General features: G+C 46.1%; 1 protein-coding gene across 2 annotated transcripts in view; it reads right to left on the bottom strand.

Annotated features, from left to right (window-relative positions):
* LOC107391568 (carbonic anhydrase-related protein 10) overlaps positions 1-20063 on the bottom strand; it is a 155578-nt gene that overhangs the window by 55151 nt on the left and 80364 nt on the right. For both annotated transcript variants that reach the window (XR_008563539.2, XM_015968923.3), the window contains exon 3: positions 17385-17527. Coding sequence is in view for 1 of the 2 variants with exons in the window: in XM_015968923.3 (XP_015824409.1) it covers positions 17385-17527 (143 nt within the window). In the remaining variant the exon portion in view is untranslated. The remainder of the gene's footprint in view (positions 1-17384; positions 17528-20063) is intronic.

Below are 20063 nucleotides of genomic sequence, written 5' to 3'. Positions count from 1 at the left end.
GGATGTTTTAACTCACAGAGGCCTGCAGGTCTTCTGTTTTATGAGCAAAGCGCTGATAATCCGCTTGTTATGACCAGGGGCGGATTTAGCAATTTGGGGGCCCAAGGCGAACACAGACAAGGGGCCCCTTACACTAAATTTTCGACAATCTTACCTTTAACTGGATTTGCGAAACTCTCCCCTCTTCTGACACGAGTTATTTTCACTTTTTATTAGTCCTCCTCTTTTTTCCTGTATTTCCCTTTGAGTGCCTTCAATATTTGCTCTGCTTTCTTCTTCCTGTCAGTGCTCCTGTGCTTTAGCCTTGGTTATTTTTTTTCTATTTTCCATTTTGGTCTATGTTTTCCTCCCTTTAAATGTTTTCCATTGTCTTTCCTTTCTGCTTACTTTTGATGTTTACATCGAAAAACGACGTCACGTTCAGAAGTGAAGATAAAAGCTTTTATTAAGCATGCTGCTGCTTTCTCTTATTGGAGCCACTAGGATAACTTCATGTCATGCTTCATGTTTTTGACTACCGCTTTGAGTTTGTTACGAACGCTCCCGCCTCTCTTCTTATTATTATTTGTGGTCTTGTGGCACTTGGCAAACAACAGTTTGGTGCATTACTGCCACCAACTGGATTGGAGTGGAATGACTACCAATCACTTCCAGTTTGTGCATCGCCGTCTTAATAACCCTCTTATGACCATAATTATAACAGGGCCGCCTGGTATTGTTTTAATCTTATGGCTGTAAAATTGTAATAAAAGCGCAAAGTGTGTGTAACTCTTTCAGAACAACCTCAGCTTTTAGTGTATGGTTTGTATTTAGAATTTATTTCTATTAAAGCCTTTAAAAAATCAGCTTAAAAGTGAAAAAGCAAAAAACGGATTTGAATTTTTTTACATTTATTACTGAACAGGAACTTCAAAATTACTGGGCAAACAATTTAAACTTTGAACTGAAATGCATCTATTCTTAAAAAAATGTGAACCTTGGTATCTTTTTTAGCTGTTTTTAAGACCATTTATTTTTGTAAACTTTCAGACATTTTTATTTGATGTGGTAGACCTTGAAGCAGTTTCTCTCCAGCTGCAGGCAGAGTCCTGCACACCTCTCACTGCCATGGGGTGCTTCTCTGGCACACCGTGCACTGCTATACCAAAAACTTTTGTTTTAGCAAAAATAATTATTTATTGTAAAAAGATAAATAATGCTGGAATGAAGCTGAATCTTACAATGAGCAAATAGTTGAGGGTTGTTCAAATAAAAAAATAAAAAATAAAGACTGAACAAACGTTCATACCCTGGTTCACTGGAGATCTGTCCTTCTTCGTGGTCACTGTCTTCAGATATAAGCCTTCTGGGACACCTAATAGATCGTGTTGATTTTCTTTGAGGCATTTCCATAATTTCATGCTAGTTTTTATGCTGATTACCTTCCCCGTTCCGTTATCCGCTTTCACCGCGGCGCTGCGCTCCGTTTCAATCAGGCTGTACAGCAGGATTTCCCCTCGTAGCGATATTTTCCCTAACTCTGATTGCTTCATTCTATACATCGTTGGAAAGCTGCTTTTATGTATTTTTAGGAACCGTTGGAATTTCCTGGATCTGATCAGCCATTCAAAAGTTATATAACGGAGCATTTTGGATGACAAACTCAGCAGGTCTCTGAATCTGTGTTGTGATTCTTTGCGCTCAAGACAGGGAATCCCGGTGGCTACCGTAATGTATTGTATATGCACGAAAAGCCCCATTTTTAATCTTTCCAGCACTTTTGGAGTTTTAATGATATCTTGAACAGTTCAGGAATTATGGTAATGAGAAATGCGCATGTCCAATCCCGTCTGCAGCCACAGGTTGGTAATAAGAGTATTGTGGCATTAACAGAGGGGTGCCGGCGGTCAGGGCTGGGGGGCCCCCCAACACAAGGGGGGCCCAGGCGGCCGCCTACCTATGCCTAATGGTACAACCGCCTCTGGTTATGAGCGCTAAACGTTATTTTGCCGCAGCCGTGCTGAGCAGTAGGGAAACACATTTCAAACACGGAACCGAGTCTGGTTACCGAACCGAGTGGACTTCTGATGACGTCACACCGGTGCGCGAAGGTGCGGGATCCAACCCACAGGGGAGGAGAGAGAGAGGAGGTAAACAGCGAGTGGATCACAGGGACTGAACTGATGTTTTGGAGCAGAAGTGTACACCCACACCCCCCACGGTTTAGACGCGGTGCTCATGCAGGTGTCTCTTCCTGTTCCGACGCTGCTACACGCAATATGTTTAATTTATTAAGCCTACAATTTGTTTTTACTCAGTAACGGATATGATTTAAAATGTAGTGAATTACAATTCTTTTTTAATAATGTACTCAAGTAAAAGTAAAATTACAGATTTTAAAAACGACTTAAAAAGTATAAATATACAAAAAAGCTACTCAATTACAGTAAAGTGAGTAAATGTAATTCGTTACTTTCCACCTCTGCCGTTTGCCGCCACAGATGCTTCCAGTGTGAAACCGGGATAAGATGGCAACAGCTCGTTTGAAACGGCTTTGGCATCAACTTGTACTGTTTAGACTTGGGTTTTTCTGTAAGTCAAGAGCAGATAGAGGTACTTAAGTTCTTTATTTAGAAATAGGATGGATCTGGGTCTTCTTCAACAATGGCTGTATTCGAGATGAGCCAGTTCTGCGCAGATTAGACCAGCGGTGACCAGTGAGCATTGCATGCCGGTTAGATTTGTGTCCGACTTGACGCCAACTTGCTCTAACGTCATGCATACGTAGGCAACGATAACCTCGTGAGATCAAGGCGGCCTCAGATTTTGGAGCAAGGCGCTGCAGTTGCTCTCCCTGGGCTGCAAAACCTAGAGGATGACGGGAAACGCCTGGCTCTCACCTGATCTAAGATCTGATTGGTTCACATTTTGATCCAAACATCCGGTGGTAGAACATGAAATGTTAGTTGTTGCTATAAATCAGGTGTTGATGATGACAACTATATAGGCCATGAAGAGAAATGTGTTTTGTGTTCTTTTGTCACGTTTCCTATGAGCACACTAAACCTACAGCTGATAACCTTTACTTATTATTACAGTCATGTCTTCATATACAATATATGATCCACAAGCACGTGAGGATGTGTTTCAGCTGCTAACAGGCACCAGGATTACAATTGAAAATTGAACAAGTGTGAACGCTAACGCGATATCTTCATCCATCGTCACCCCCGAGCTACACATGCAGGAAATTGTGTCCGACTTAAACGCCGGCCTTCAGCCACCCCCCCTGCTGCTTCCGTCTGCTCTCGTCTGTTTTCCAGGCGAGGCGCGGCTCAACTCGAACACGGGCAATGTGCGGTGGACCGCCCCGTTGACTGACATCTGCAGGTGAGTGTGTCACATTGATCGTTTTCCAATAGCAAGTGGAGACAGCTTTAAAGACAACCATACAGTAGATGCCGCCTCATGACTGAGCTCTGTCTGTGGCAGAGGCCAGACTAGATTCTAGACTACATGTGTTGTGATTTAATGCTACATAAATAAACTGAATTAAACCCAAATCAGATTTTACATATAAGGTTTGGTCTGTTGAAGCTCAGCTGAGCGTCTGGAGCTCTGAGCAATGAGAGTATCTGTTGGTCCACTTATAATAGTGTGAGAAAGTAGGGAAGACGACTAAATGTAGGCATAAATGTGGCTCATGAATTTATAAATGACAGCAGAAACCAATCTGTTGTGCAACAACTCTAGAGGAAAATGTCTTAGAAGAATCTGTGTGTGAAAGGAAAAAAGGCTTGGATGAGCAGGAAACGTGCGGGCACCCTATCACACACAGGGAACGGCTACAACAACACACACACACACACGCGCACACACACACACACACGCACGTGCGCGCGCACACACACGCACACACACACACGCACGTGCGCGCACACACACACACACGCACGCACTTGCACGTGCACGCACACACACACACAAACATACATACACACACACACACACACAAACATACATACACACACACACGCACGCATGCACGCACGCACGCACACATATGCATGCACACATGCACGCACGCACACATATGCATGCACACATGCACGCACACGCACACACACACACATGCACACACACACACACGCACGCACATGCATGCACACGTGTGCACACACACACACACACACACAAACACACATTTATGTTCGACTTTGATCTTTGGCATCAAATTTTTACTCATGAACATCCTCACCATACATTTCTTTGGTTCCTTTCTCTTCCTAGCATTCCCTCAAACAAACAAACACACACACACACACACACACACACACACACACACACACACACACACACACACACACACACACACACACACACACACACACATCAGGACAGATGGCCATGCTGTGTGCTCTCACTCAGCAGATGCACAAGAGCATTAATCATGAGATAAAATATTCAAACGGCGGGTTTAACTCTTGCCAGGGTGGTGCAGCTCCCTGGAAAAAGCCCTTATTTACTTTTCCTTGATCGTCACAGCTAAGCCGACCCTCTCATATGATTCAAATGTAAACACATCACATAAGCTTTGCTGCAGCTTTATTTCCTCAGTGAGGACCGTGAAGACGACCCCTGAAGAAAAAAGCCTCCTCACTTTTATGATGTTCTGACTGCAGCAACCAGCTTTCTGAGCTTTTCTGCTGCGTGTAACCGTGAACTTTGACCACTGCTATCAGCATGAACTGAAAACAATGTTGGAGACGTTTTCAGTCAGATACTTCCTGCTCAAAGAAACCATCCGTTCATTTTTAAGATTTGTGTGCCTGAAGGTTCACTAATGGCTTCAGGAGGTAGCGGTTGGAATCCCAACAGCTCACATTTAAAATGATCATCCACACCGACATTCTTGCCAATAAATAACAGAGTTTGGATTGAATCTTTGGGGATGTATAGAGTCACACACTGACGTAGTTTTGACTTTAGACGTGGGGTGGGGTGGGGGGGACACAACCTGCATGAGGACTGGGGGGGGGGTTACAGTATGTTCTACTGGGAGAGTCTATTTAATATAGCGAAATATTGTTTTTGCATGGTAAAAAGTGCAGGGGACAAAAACGTGACTTTGGAAAAAGTGAGGGACATGTCCCCCCTGACCCCCCCCCCCCACACACACACACATACACACACACACACAAATTACTTCTATGCTTTGTTCAGTAAATCTGCTGGGGTCCCTAGTGCGAATGAATGCCCTCAGATCCATTCTCAGGGAAAAAGCTCTGGTGCTCCAGTAGGATAGACTCTTGCTCATTAATATTCATGATATGCTAATGACTCGCCTCCTATTGGCTTTCTTGGGTAGAAAATGCAATTTGCCCACTGCTGACTGATTGGCTGGCTCAAAAGCACGCCTACCATTAGGGGGAGCCTCTGATTGGCAGACAGAATCGCACATGTGCTTCCCGCATGTCATTCTGGATGCTGTGGACTTAACGAGCCTTTGACAGAGGCCGTTTTTCTCTGTCCCTCGCTGCTGTGAAGAGGCACACAGGCCGTTTTTACAAAACAACGTCATCAACTTGCCACAACGCCGTGGCGCCATCAGGGACAGTGGAGCAACCGTGTCCTTTTTATAAAAGATAACACAATGGTGGCATAAAAGGGGGTATGGGGGTGGTCCCCAGCGACAAAACATTGTAAAGGTACAATTCTGTAGTTTAATTTCTGAGTGTGTAGCCTTACAGTGCGACATAGAGCCTCATGGATATGACGCTGCTGTCTGAGAAAGAATGAGCTGAGCTGAAACCTTACTCTCCCTGTAACACAGACTCGCAGCAACCCTGTAGACAGCATCCTCACAGCCAGTCCAGGTGTGTTTCTAATACTGTATGTTGCATATTTACCTTCTGGAAGATGTTTGCTTGTTTTTTTGTTGCATGCACATAATTGTTCATTCTGTGTGGGGTGAGAGCAATGCAGCCCTTCAACACACAACTGATGTGAGGATTAATAAAATGAATACATTAGTAGGTCAGCTGCTAACAGAGAGGCCTACGCTAGTAAAATGACAGTGACAGACAGCGTCTGTTAACATTTGTACAAAACAACTTGGATCTGTCAGAGGCAAATGGATGCTCTTTTAACTTGCCCCCGAGAGTTGGAGTTGTTTACTCTGCAGCTGCCTGACTGTCACTCAAACTTGTTTCACTCAACATCTGAACACGTTCAATGGCTCTCGTCCTTCTCCATGTTAAAAACACTGCTGAGAAACCCACCTTTAAAGGTGTACTGTAATAGAAATATGCTGCTTACACAACTGGGAGCTTTTGTCGGAGTCCAGAAGCTCAGTGATGGTAGTTAGTTCGGATCTCCATGTGTGATCAGTCCTGGTCGTTAGTGTCATGGTCTGCGTCCTGCACCCCCCTCATGTGTCTCCTGGTGTTCTCCATCCCTCTCTAGGTTTCCCTTATGTGTCTCCTTGTCTGCATCCCTCCATGTGTCTCCTTGTCAGGGTGTCCGCGGGTCCTTAAAAAGTCTTAAATTTGCTTTTCCAAATTTAAGGCCCTAAAAATCCTTAAAAATGAAAAATAATCCTTAAATCCAGTTTCCAAAGGTCTTAAATTACCAAAGACCCAAATAAACAAGATTCTTTTATTTCTACAAAATGTTCATGACTTTCTAGTTGGTGTTCAGTATTTTTTGTGTACGATATTGGCGTAAGCGGAACTGTACACATTCAGTTGGTCGTGAAAGGGGGCTATTTTTAGATGAGCACATTAGCTGGTTAAGCTAGTGGGAGCTTGCGCCATGGGGAAGTGCAAGTTTATTTGTAACTGGATGGCTAATCCCACGTTCGCGACGCGGTAAGTACCGGTTTCAGGCAATAGCTGGAAATTATAGCTCAAATGTAATTAAAAAAAAGCTTAAATTTGGTCAAAGTGGCCTTAAAAAGGTCTTAATAAGTCTTAAATATGGCTCCCTTAAACCTGCAGATACCCTGCTTGTGTTCGCCAGCCCACTCCAGGTTTTCCCCTTAGGTGTTCTTTTTAGGTTTCTGTGCCCCTTTAGGTCTCCAGCTCCCTCAGGTTTCCCCGGAGTGTTTTCAGATTCAGAAATCCCATCCCTGTTTTTCTCATGGTTGCCTTGTTTTCAGGTTTTAGGAGTTCACTCATCTGTAGTTTCTCTGTAGATTTATTTCACCTAGTCAGTTCTCCCCACTCAGCTAATTACTCCCCACACACCTGTGACCTGTTTCCCTCTGTGTATATAACCCTGTCTGCGTGTCAGTGTGGGGTGTGTCCATTGTTTGTGTCAGCTTGTCTGACGGAGAAGTAGAAGCGGGGTGATGTGGGTGTGTTTGGAGGACTTGGTCGGAAGCCGAGCACAGGCGTTCTGAACCGCCTGTAGACGGTTAGCTATTTCAAATGCATCTGGAAGCTTTATGCTAAACGCCGTCGGCTTTGAGACGTTTCTTCTTTTGTTCTTCAGCACAAAGATGTGATAGATGATCTAAAGTAGTAAAATCCAAATCCCTGTTTTATTTTGTTAGCTCAATCATGGATATACAGCCCTGGATAATGGCTGACGAAGGGGTGTTTACCCTCCAGCTAGTGTGGATGAGTCCAGTTCCCCGAATGGAAACAATTACGTTTAAGGGGTCTATATTCAGCAACAAGAAGGTACATGTGGTTGTAAAGTCTAGGACTTCTTTAAGTAAAGACTCTTTTTGAAGCACACTTTTATTTTTAGACATTATTAAATGAAATTCTGCTGGTTGCCATGTGATCACAACTACAGAACTGAAATGTTGGAGTGGAATAAAATACCATGAACAACACAGAAGAAAACCCAATCTGACTGTGCTGAAGCCATCCCACACAACAACTCTATAAATACCAGAGACGACTGGTCCCAGTTCACCGAGGAGCTCTGAGTAAACCCTACACAGTATTTCTCTGGTGCCAACGGCCCGGCTGACTCAGAGTAACAGAGAATCCGGACCCACTGGTAAAAGAGGAACCGCACAATCCGGTTCGCATGTCCTACAGCCGTCCCACAGGACGGGTCCAGTTAACGCCACTGAATCATTCCTGAGCAGGAACTCCCCCGGGTCCAGAAGGGCCAAGAGCTTTTTGCAGCCTGGTAATTTCTAAATCCCTGATCCAAGCAAAGAGCCGAACAAATTGCATCATTATACCTTACAGCATCAGAGGATTAGATCCTGGGAGTGAAAGTGGCCACCGAGTGCCACTTGACTGCGTGTGCCGCTGACTTCATCAGCAGCACACTGCTGTCTCTGATTATTCGTGACTTTAGATCGTGGCTGTTTGCAGCAGACGCACCCCGCAGGAGAAGGCTGCCCTGTTCCAACCCGGACCCCACACAGATAACAGGAGCCACGTCACGCTGGAGGTAATAAACAGGGGATTTGGGGAACTTCTTCAAGCTCAAACAAATTCACGTAAAACACCGTAATAAAAAGGACAGGGAGGTGGCTTCTCAGGTGGATGCACTATGCTGGAGATCCTGGGACAAGCTCCTCAGGATGGACGCAGTGTACAAATGGAACAGATGTCCGGCTGAAAGGATGATAGAGTTTCCATATGCTCTAGAAACCGAGCTCCTCTGTGGAAAACTCTGAAGAGTGTTTTGACACGATTGTGTCATCAGCAGCTAGTTTTTAGCACACTAACAGGTAGAAGGTTGGTCCCAAAAGGCTACTAACTTCCTGTTGCTCCACTTGCTTTTGGTACTTTGTCTGAAACGGCAACAGGAGTAAATCTGCACCTCTGTGTCAAAAACCTTTAGACTCTTTTAGTTTTAGCTCAGACACGTTGTAAATAACCGACAAGCGTTTGCATCCATCCTTACCGTCAGCTCACAGTCACGCAGACATGTTGGTTTGTGTTGGGTGGGAGGAAGCTGAAGTCTCCAGAGAAAACCTACGCAGCCACAGAGACTAGATCAAACCTCCACCCACCCATCCCTTCTATACTCCACCTCCACCTGCACAATGCTACAGCTAGGTTTGTCTCAGTTGTCAGAAATGAAGCAGAATCTTTCAAACTAGACAAAGATTCACATTAACAGCTAGAACACTTCTGTGCTGTTCTGTAAGAACACAGCTCTGTCATCTAGGTTTCACACACACACACACACGCGCGCGCGCACACACACACACACACACACACACACGCGCGCGCACACACACACACACACACACACACACACACACACACACACACACACACACACACACACACACACACTTGTGTTATTAACAGACAAATGGCCGTAAGCGGTTCCAGACGAGCCGTGGTTCTGCGGTTCTGTAATCCGGCGTGTTCATTAGCCCGGGTGGCCTACATTCCCTGCTGGTTTGGATTAGCATAGCTGGAGCTTCTGCTGTCACTCATCTGATCTCATGACATCATTGTCTGAAGCAGCCATGCTGATTGGCTGACACGGCTCTGGTGGGATCGCTGCGGTGCAGCACGTCTCGGCCCTCATTACAACCACAGAGTCTCACGGGTAGGTTAACCTTCAGAGGAGAGCGGGAACAAAACGGTTGTTCCTCCTACACCCCTCTGGCCTGTGAGACACAATTAGCACAATAAAATATTAATGCATTTGAACCTGTCCACGAGCAGGAAATGAAAAAGGTCTTGGTGCAGCGGAGCTGGGAGCAGAATGGGAAAACATTTGGGTTCTAACAAGTCACAGCTGTAAATGCTGTCACGTCATTCTTGAGTTGGATTTCTAAAGATAAAATGAAATGATGGGGTTTTGTAGTAAAACCCATCAGTGGCCTGACTTTGTGGCTTTCAGGGAATATAAAAGCAGACACCTGTAACCCTCTGGAGGCAGGCGTTGCAGATTAGCAACGTTGAACCTACCTGGTTACTCCACACGCGTGTCACATGAGCATGTTTTAACTCAGAAGTTCCCTGAGGGACTTAGTCGTTCGTCCTTTTATCAACACTTATTTAGAGCCTGAGGGGGTTAAAGGTGAGGTTAAATGTTAAATAGAAGACATTTGTGGGGTAGAATGGTGGTGGCAGAAACCGTTACATCCCCCTTTTAAAAACTGGCACGAGCACAACAGCGTGCCTCTCCTCTGGGGGGTGTGACAGCCTCCATCAAACAGGGCTGAAGCTGTCCATTCACTGGCCTCTGCTCTCACAAAGCTTTGGAACAACCTCGGCGACCTCAGACCCGCGTCCTCCGTGGAGGACGGTGACCTGGAATGCAGGGATAAGGGCGGGCTTAGGAAGTCAGGGTTCCAGTTTGACTACTGACACTAACCCCAACCCTAACTAACTCTGTCTGGGCCAAATGTTTCCACTTTAGGTCTCTGAATAATCCTCATGCTCCGTTAAGCAGCTGTCTGACTGCTCTGGAACATTTCCACTGACCAATAGAAACATCTGTAAGGATTAACGGAGATGTCTGCAGACATACTAGAGGTCTGAAGGCTAGCAGCTCCAGCGTGGCTAGCATGAAGGAACACAGATCAAGAGATGATGTGTGTTCAGCATGAATGCACATCTGCAGGGATGAACTGGGGTGTGGTGGTGAAGAGGAGCTAATCCAGAGACAAGATCATGGTGATCTTCTTCAGATTGCTGCTGAGGACTCCAAAGCTCTTTACACTACAGCCATTCATCCGTTCACACGCTGGAGGTGACGAGCTATGGTAGCCACAGCTGCCCTGGGGAACACTGGTCCTGCCACCAGGTCATAGCCCAAGGACACATTGGCATTGACAAAGCCTGGGTTTGAACCTGCAACCCACTGGTTACAGGGTGCACTCGTAAGCCCTGACATGCCACCCCCCGTCTCTGACCTGAGAGTAAAACATAAAACCAGAACCCAAATATGTCACACTTAAGACATCACACTACCTTTTCCTTCTTTTAAATGTTAGCAGCAATCTTAACGACTCCACAGCGTTCACCGCTGCACCACCGTGCTGCCGCTCTGACCCCAAATCCACACTGGAGGCATCAGAAGCATCAGAACGGCGGTGAGGCGGTTTACTGGCGTGTTTCACAGCGTGTCAATCAACACCAGAGAGGAAACGCAGCGTGGCATCTCCGCTGTCCTCCTCGCTAGATTCGTGAGATGAGAAAATCCCTCAAGTAGCCATCTACCATAAAACCAAGAAGAAGGAGGTCCATTTGATATCGCTGTTTGATGTCACGTATAATGCTATTCCTCTCCACTGCTGAGCTGTGGTGGCCTCATGGAGGGGGCCATCGGCTAGCACACTGCTGCTAACCACTTAAACATTCTCCCTCTCCTGATAATAACACTTTACTCTCTTTGACGTTGGATGTGCTACTACTAGTTTAGCCGTTTAAATATAGATCCACTAGGATAAATACAATAAAGTTTATCTCTCACCAAATAGAATATTTACTAAGAAATCACAATGTAACCTGTGTGTGTGTGTGTGTGTGTGTGTGTGTGTGTGTGTGTGTGTGTGTGTGTGTGTGTTCTCCATCCCCAGTGAGTCGTGGTGGATGGCTGCTTAAAAGGGAGTTTTCCTCTCCACTGTCGCTGCATGCTTGCTTAGTATGAGGATTGCTGTAAAGACTCTGACACTAGTCAGTGACTCGATGCAACCTGCTGGGATCCTTATATAGGAAACTTTTTACTGATTGGCTTAATGACCTGACCTGTTTTGGAACGTTTACTGTGTGAAGGTCTTTGAGACGACGCTTGTCGTGATTTGGCGTTTTATAAATATATTTGAATTGAATTGATTAAAGCCATGAAAATCATGTATCGATGTAATCTACATAGATAACCAATTGAATCTCTACAATGGTCTTTTATTTAGAAAATTATAGGACGTTTTACATTGATACCATGTGTGATTTCCTGTCCAGCCCTATGTTAACTGCAGAAATTAATGCATCCCAAAAGTGGCTTGTGGCAACAATAGAAACCAATCTTATGTCTAACAGCGCAACGCGGCGCGCTGCTTCTGGGACGCACCTGAAATGTTCGGCCGGTTTGGACCAACCCTTTCGACTGTAACAGATTCTATTTGAAGCAGAGGTGTTTCGCTGGTGTTTTGTACTGCTGATGTCTCCACTGTGCCTCTACCTCACTCACATTCACCTCAAATTTCTGTCTCAGCGGAATAGCGTTGTTAGACCTCTCAGTTGCCATGGTGACTTGAACTGAACAAGCTAGTTAAAGCTAGCTCAGTTCTGGGCTGTCCACTGGATTCAGTTGAGGAGACGTGTGAAAGGAGGACGCTGGGGAAGATGACCACCATCTTAAAAACCCCTCCCACCCACTGTGTTCCACTGTGGAGACCATGGACAGCTCCTTCAGAGGCAGACTGACATCCCAGATGTAAAACTACCGTAGGTCATTCATCCCCTCTGCAGTATGAGTGTATAACGCTTCAGTTTAACCGGTTCTGGCATTATCCTGGTACACAATAAGACGGTGGCACAGGAGTTAAGTGCTCGCCCCGTAATCAGAAGGTTGCAGGTTCGAGCCCCACTCAGTTTGTCCCTGTCATTGTGTCCATGGGCAAGACACTTAATCCCCTTGACTGCTGGTGGTGTCAGAGGGACCGGGGGCGCCTCTGTCAGTGCGCCCCTGGGCAGCTGTAGCTAGATCGTAGCTCACCCCCACCAGTGTGTGAATGGGTGAATGACTGAGTGTGTTGTAAAGTGCCTTGGGGGTTCTAGGACTCTAGAAGGTGCTATATCAAATGCAGGCCATTTACCATTTACAATAACACCAATGCAACATTCAATATGTGTTCAATACTCGTGCAACACCAGATTTACTTCATATCCTAGTGTCCTTTATGCTGCGTCGTTCTTAACTGTTGTTTGTGGTTTTTAGTGGTTAAAGGTTACAATACTAGCTTACTGTCTATGTGCATGTACCTTTGTTATTATTTTTCTTCAAATTATTGTCTAAGTGTTGGTGCTGCTGTAAAAAGTGACTACCACACTGTGGGATCAATAAATTCTATTTTATTCTATTCTATTCTATTCTAATGCCACCGATGCATGTGAAGAAGGGCATGTGGGGCAGCTGTGGCTACGTTGTGGTTTGCCATCACCAGCAGTGTGTGAATGCACATAAAAAATGAAAAGATCTGTTGGCAACAAACAAAGTGATCAGATTTCAATAAAGATTAATCAGCCTGCTTCTCATCTATTATGACTAATGTCTACACCCATTTTGTTAGAAAGCAGTTGACTGCACACACTCGTTAGATCATTTATCTCCCGTTAAACTGCTGTAGTTCCTTGTTTCTAATAACTCATCTGGAAAACCCTCCCTGACTTTGCCAAGATGCTTCAACCATGATTCCTTTGATTTATGATCAAAAATATTTGGTGTCATTAATGATTATTTCAAGCCTCAATTATTTGTGAAAACTTTAATACAACAAGCTGCTCTGATCTAGAGAAAGAACTTGGCCCTGTCAGTGCACCCCGGGGTAGTGGTGCTGATGTAGCTCATCATCACCAGCACTAGAGGAACAAATCAGAGCCGGGCCGGGGGCGGAGCAAATGACAGAGCCCTTTAAACCCATTAAGGTCGTGATGACATGATTTTAGCTGTGGTGCCCTGCAGGGGTGGACTGGGACCAAAAATGGGCCCTGGCCTGCGGAGGGGACATGTGACCATCACATGTGAGATCGGGGGCGGGGGTGCTGCTTCTGCTCGCAGACTCGTGTGTCCAGCCGAACGGAGTGGGGGTGGGTTTGCGTGCGGGGGGTCTGGGTTGGCCCAAGCTTGGCAAGCAGCCCACCGGGACAGTGCCAGAATGCCAGATAGGCCAGTCCATCCCTGGTGCCCTGTATTTGGGAACTGGGCCGTCAGTGCCAGTTTACTGACCTCATCTGATGTTACAATGGTGGTGACTGGACAGCTGTGAATCCCAGAAGGGCCGGTGTTTTTCTCCCCCCACCCCACTTGTCGGAGATCGCCCAGGCTGTAGGAGCATCCAGCCTCCCAAACAGAGAGGACCGGTACGGCCACTTCTGATTCTGTGTTGTTCTGGTCATTTATTTCTGATCACATATCTGTCCGTCCTAAAACATCGGCCATCCACATCCACCCAGCACCGCCCCTCCCGATATGCCGGACTCGCGCTCCATGAGGGGCAACCTTTTTTACACGTACTTCATCCCTAAAGTCAGTCGGTCTTGTAAAGATTTTAGCAACCATGACTAAACCCTGACTGGGGCAGCTTATATGAACCCTAAACAAATCAGCATGAGAGGAATTTTTTTTAGAATGGAGCTCATTCTCCTCTCAAGCCAAGTTATGGACGTGCTTGTCTTCTCCAGCATCCTTCGTTTGTGTTAGAGGCGCCGTTCTGTCTCGTCTGCCTTGTTGCAGGGGCCCCTCCCCTTCCCGCTACCTCCCCCAGCCATTTCAAAGCTCTGCCCCTGATCACCAGCGTGTGAACGGGTGAATGACTGTAGGGTAAGGCGCGTTGGAGTTTCTTGACTCAGAGTGGCGGTATTAAAGTGCAGGTTATTTATCATAACTGATGTTTTTTAGGGATCCTAAATTCTGATGCTCAGGAATTAATGTTTTGACTACAGAAAGACAACAAGCAGGACTTTAACACCATCTGGTGAATTTGTTTTTCTTTTATTGCTTCAGGCAGAACTGTTCTGATCCATCCATCCATCCACCCATCCATCCATCCATCCATCCATCCATCCATCCATCATCCATCCATCCATCCATCCATCCATCCATCCATCCATCCATCCATCCATCATCCATCCATCCATCCATCCATCCATCCATCCATCCATCCATCCATCCATCCATCCATCCATCCATCCATCCATCCATCCATCCATCCATCCATCCATCCATCCATTTTCATCCGCATATCCGGAGTCGGGTCGCGGGGGCAGTAGCGTAAGGCGAGAGGCCCAGACTTCCCTCTCCCCAGCCACTTGGGCCAGCTCCTCCGGGGGAATCCCAAGGCGTTCCCTGGCCAGGTGAGAGACATAGTCCCTCCACCGTGTCCTGGGTCTACCTTTAGGTCTCCTCCCGGTTGGACGTGCCCAGAAAACCTCACCAGGGAGGCATCCTGACCAGATGTCTGAGCCAGGGAGGCTCCTCTCGATGTGGAGGAGCAGCAGGTCTACTCCGAGCCCCTCCCTGATGACCGAGCTTCTCACCCTATCTCTAAGGGAGAGCCCAGCCACTCTTTGGAGAGAACTCATTTTGGCCGCTTGTATCTGTGATCTCGTTCTTTCGGTCACTACCCAAAGCTCATGACCATAGGTGAGGGTAGGAACGTAGATCGACCGGTAAATCGAGAGCTTCACCTTCTGACTCAGCTCTCTCTTCACCACGACAGACCGGTACAACGCCCGCATCACTGCAGATGCAGCACCAATCCGCCTATCGATCTCACGCTCCAGTTTTCCCTCACTCGTGAACAAGACCCCGAGATACTTAAACTCCTCCACTTGGGGCAAGACCTCATCCCTGACCTGGAGAAGGCATTCTACTTTTTTCCAACTCAAGACCATGGTCTCAGATTTAGAGAAGCTGATTCTCATCCCAGCTGCTTCACACTTGGCTGCGAATGCTGAAGATCACGTTCGATGAAGCCAACAGGACCACATCATCTGCAAAAAGCAGAGACCTGATCCTCAGGCCACCAAAACAGATGCCCTCCACACCTTGGCTGCGCCCAGAAATCTTGTCCATAAAGGTTATGAACAGAATCGGTGACAAAGGGCAGCCTTGGCGGAGTCCAACTCTCACTGGGAATGAGCCCGACTTACTGCCGGCAATGCGGCCCAAGCTCTGACACCGGTCATACAGGGACCTAACAGCCCGTATCAGAGGGCCTGCTACCCCATACTCCCTGAGTACCCCCCACAGGGCCCCCCGAGGGACGAGGTCAAACGCCTTCTCCAAATCCACAAAACACATGTAGACTGGTTGGGCAGATTCCCACACACCTTCCAGGATCCCCCTAAGGGTATTGAGCTGGTCCAGTGTTCCTAAAGCGAGGCACAAACTGGGAAAGCTTCTGTAGCTCACACTTCCACAACAGATTGTAAAAGAACGGCAAAAGCTAGAAATGTAGGTCTACTCTTTCTTTTGGTAGTTTTGGTGTTTACATGCTTGTAGAGCACAATATTCAGTGACTCTTCAATGAAAGAGTAAAAATTCTCAAAAACACTGGCAGTCAGGGGCTTTCGGATCAGACAACGGTTGGCAATAAATGAGTTAATATTTCCAATTTATTTATAGCTATACTATGTTGCTAAGAAGCATTAAAATGTTTGAAGTTCATTTGTTTTTGAAATGCAACTTTAATTCATAATAAAACACCTCGTTGCTTACCGACCACCGACTTCATTCACAAAAGAAGATGCTGAATCCAGACCTAGGGTGTTTCAATGTGAAGGCGGCTGGTCTCACGAGGCATCGCCTTGCTTACGAGGACACTTTCCTTCCTTGGTTAAAGAAAACGGTTAAATGGAGCAAATTTACATCACGTGACCACGGCTTCTGCGGCGGTCACTTCACATCACGTGACACGGGAAGTAACGTTATATTTAATACAAATAAGTTTGAATATAAATGTATAACGTTACTTTTTAAATTGTGCACATATTAGTTAAATTAAATATGTTAGCGAGTTACTACCTGGAAGCCACCAAAGCTGCTACTAACCAACTGCTTCGGATCTAAAAACACATTTCAGATATCAGCCAGTTAGTAACAATGAGTTGAATTACATTTAAATTGGACATTTGCCCCTGAAGTAGCTGCCGGCTCCTGATCTACAAGGCACCTCCTGTGTATCCTTGCGCAGCTAGCTAAACAGCTAACAAATGGAGAACAGAACATTGGAAGGCAACCAGAGCAAGACAAGAATTCAAGGCAAGGTTCCTTGACATTGAGAAACACTCCTAATCATTGAGTTTAAATAGGCCTCAGCTAGTCTGCCTCAGAGAAGGCTTGTCCACAAGCATTTGTCACCACAGTGAATGGGCGGGGCTTCGGGCTAGCCTCGTTTGTGGAACCCAGAGAGTGAGAAACAACTGAAAATATGCTGAGGAAGGTGACTGGACAAGGGATGGGTGAATGAATAATGATTGCCACAGATGTGGAGAGGAAACCAAGGAGCCGAGGGAAGGAACACAGAACCTGACAAGGGGCACGGGGAGCAGTAGGATCCCCCACCCCCACCCCCATAGATCCACCTCTGTATTTGTGTCTTTGTATGTGTTTACATCAGCAGCGGCAGCAGCAGCAGCAGCTTTATTTGTATTATACTTTAACAATTAAAAGGATACCCAAAGTGCTGAACACTACACACAAAAACATTTACTAATATCATGACAGTTTTAATGTGTGCTTACCTTCCGCCCTCCTGTGTTGAGCCTGAGCGGGGTCAGGTGCGGGTCAAAGATCATGTGGCTGGTTTCTATGTCAATGGGGGACTGCCTCTTTCCAATGGCACACAGGTTCCAGGCTGAGTTCACCAGACCCCAGAAGGATGGGACTGATGGGGGACAGAGACAGAGTACGTCAAAATGTGTCCATGTGGGTTCCATAAAGACAGACATCTTGGGGACATCTAGGACAGCACCTTGCTAGCTCTAAGCAAATGGACACGCACATGTACATATGTCCATATGTCCATTTGTACATGTATGTGTCCATATGGACACGTACATGTACATATGGACACGTACACGTACAAATGGACATATGGACACGTACGTGTCCATAGGGTTAGGGTTAGGGTTAGCTGTAGATTACGTGTACATTTGTCCACAAGGACAAGTACATGTACATATGTCCATATGGACACGTACATGTACATATGTCCATATGTCCATATGTCCATATGTATATGTACATGTACATATGGACATATGGACATATGGACACGTACATGTACATATGGACATATGGACACGTACATGTACATATGGACATGCTGCAGCAACCAGGTCAACCTTAAATGAAGCTGCTGTCAGTAACAACCTAGCAGATTTAAAACATTTCATCTCTCAACAGACTAAATAGTTGAAAAATACAGAAAAAAATTGAATATTTCGGCCCAATATATCGGCCGGCCTCTACTAAATGGTAAATGGTAAATGGCCTGTATTTGATATAGCGCCTTCTAGAGTCCTGGAACCCCCCAAGGCGCTTTACAACACAATCAGTCATTCACCCATTCACACACACATTCACACACTGGTGGGGATGAGCTACAATGTAGCCACAGCTGCCCTGGGGCGCACTGACAGAGGCGAGGCTGCCGAGCACTGGCGCCACCAGTCCCTCCGACCACCACCAGCAGGCAATGTGGGTTAAGTGTCTTGCCCAAGGACACAACGACAGTGACAGACTGAGCGGGTCTCGAACCTGCGACCTTCCGATTGCGGGGCGAGCACTTAACTCCTGTGCCACCATCGCCCCAATGCAAAATGCAAAAGTCACAATGGGAGTTCTAATAAACAACAGTAAATAAATAAAATACAGGTTATGCGTCTACTTGAATTACACCTAAACCTGGTCGTTAGACTCGCAGCACCTCTGTGTGTGTGTGTGTGTGTGTGTGTGTGTGTGTGTGTGGGGGGGGGGGGGGTGAAGTACTCATTACAAAAGGTCTCAGTGATGATATAAAGATGATTAAGCCTCAACCCTAATTCACTCAACCAGTTAATCCAAGATGAAGTGCTAACTTCAGGTAAATATCCTACAGGTGAAACTGGAAAAACTAGAATCTGGTGCATTAATGTCAGTGATCCAACCTAAATGGTGAAACGAATCTATGACACAGACTCATTCCAGGCAGATCCAGATGTTTCAGCCTTTATTAGTTCTAACTGAGACGATCATGGTTTACAGATGATCAGAACCCACATTCAACATCTCAATCAGAACGTTGGTTCAGTTCTCTAGACGCAACGCGTCACACTCTGATCAGCTGATGAATCCAGAACACCTGCAGAGGGCTCCTGAGCCTTCAGATGGTCTCTCATTGCTCTAACTAGTATAAAAGAACTGTGTTGCGTTGCCATGCATGGATTTAAACGCCCATAAAAACACCTTGTACTGGATTCTAACATGAAGAGGCAGCCAGTGCAGCGAAGCCAGGACAAGACTAACCTGCTGCATCTTTTTCATCTGCTCCTAACCCTGACCTTAACCCAAACCCTACCTCTAAACTAACAAGCAGAGTTCTGTAACATGGCACCAAAAGGAGGACCAGTAAAATGTCCTCAGTTTACAGGTAAAAAGCTTGTCATTGGTCCTGACTTTGATGTATAGATAAGTACACACACACACACTGGTCATAATGTTTTGTCAGAGAGTGGCCTAATGACAGCTCGGTGAGGGACCAGCTGTCGTAAAGACTCAACAAGATCAGCTGATGACGTTTATCAGCTCTTCTTTGATCTAAATGAGATATTCATTTAGTTTGTGCCGTGTGTGGATGCATATCCATGTCCCTTCACTAATAAGAGCAACCCGCCACACACACACACACACACACACACACACACACACACACACACACACACACACACACACACACACACACACACACACACCTTTCACGTTCACTTTCCCTCCATCAGTCTGTCCAGAGACAGACAGATGGAGGGAAAGACCTTCTCATTCATTTTGTGCGGAGGAGTGGATGACAGATGTGGCAGCCCTGAGCCCTGCTTAGCACACAATCACTTCCACAGTGTCACATCGCTAACTGTGTGTGTGTGTGTGTGTGTGTGTGTGTGTGTGTGTGTGTGTGTGTGCGTGCGTGCGTGTGTGTGTGTGTGTGTGTGTGTGTGCGTGCGTGTGTGTGTGTGTTTGTGTGTGTGTGTGTGTTGTAGCTTTCACAAATGACTTGTGTGTGTGTGTGTGTGTGTCGTAGCTTTCACAAATGACTTGTCTGTGTGTGTGTGTGCGCGTGCGTGCGTGTGTGTGTCGTAGCTTTCACAAATGACGTGTGTGTGTGTGTGTGTGTGTCACAGCTTTCATGAATGACTTCTGTGTGTGTGTGTGTGTGTGTGTGTGTG

Source organism: Nothobranchius furzeri, chromosome 18, assembly GCF_043380555.1.
Source record: "Nothobranchius furzeri strain GRZ-AD chromosome 18, NfurGRZ-RIMD1, whole genome shotgun sequence".
Classification (NCBI taxonomy): Eukaryota; Metazoa; Chordata; class Actinopteri; order Cyprinodontiformes; family Nothobranchiidae; genus Nothobranchius; species Nothobranchius furzeri.
Note: the sequence above shows the minus strand (reverse complement) of the source record. Positions and strands in the feature narration are given on the sequence as shown.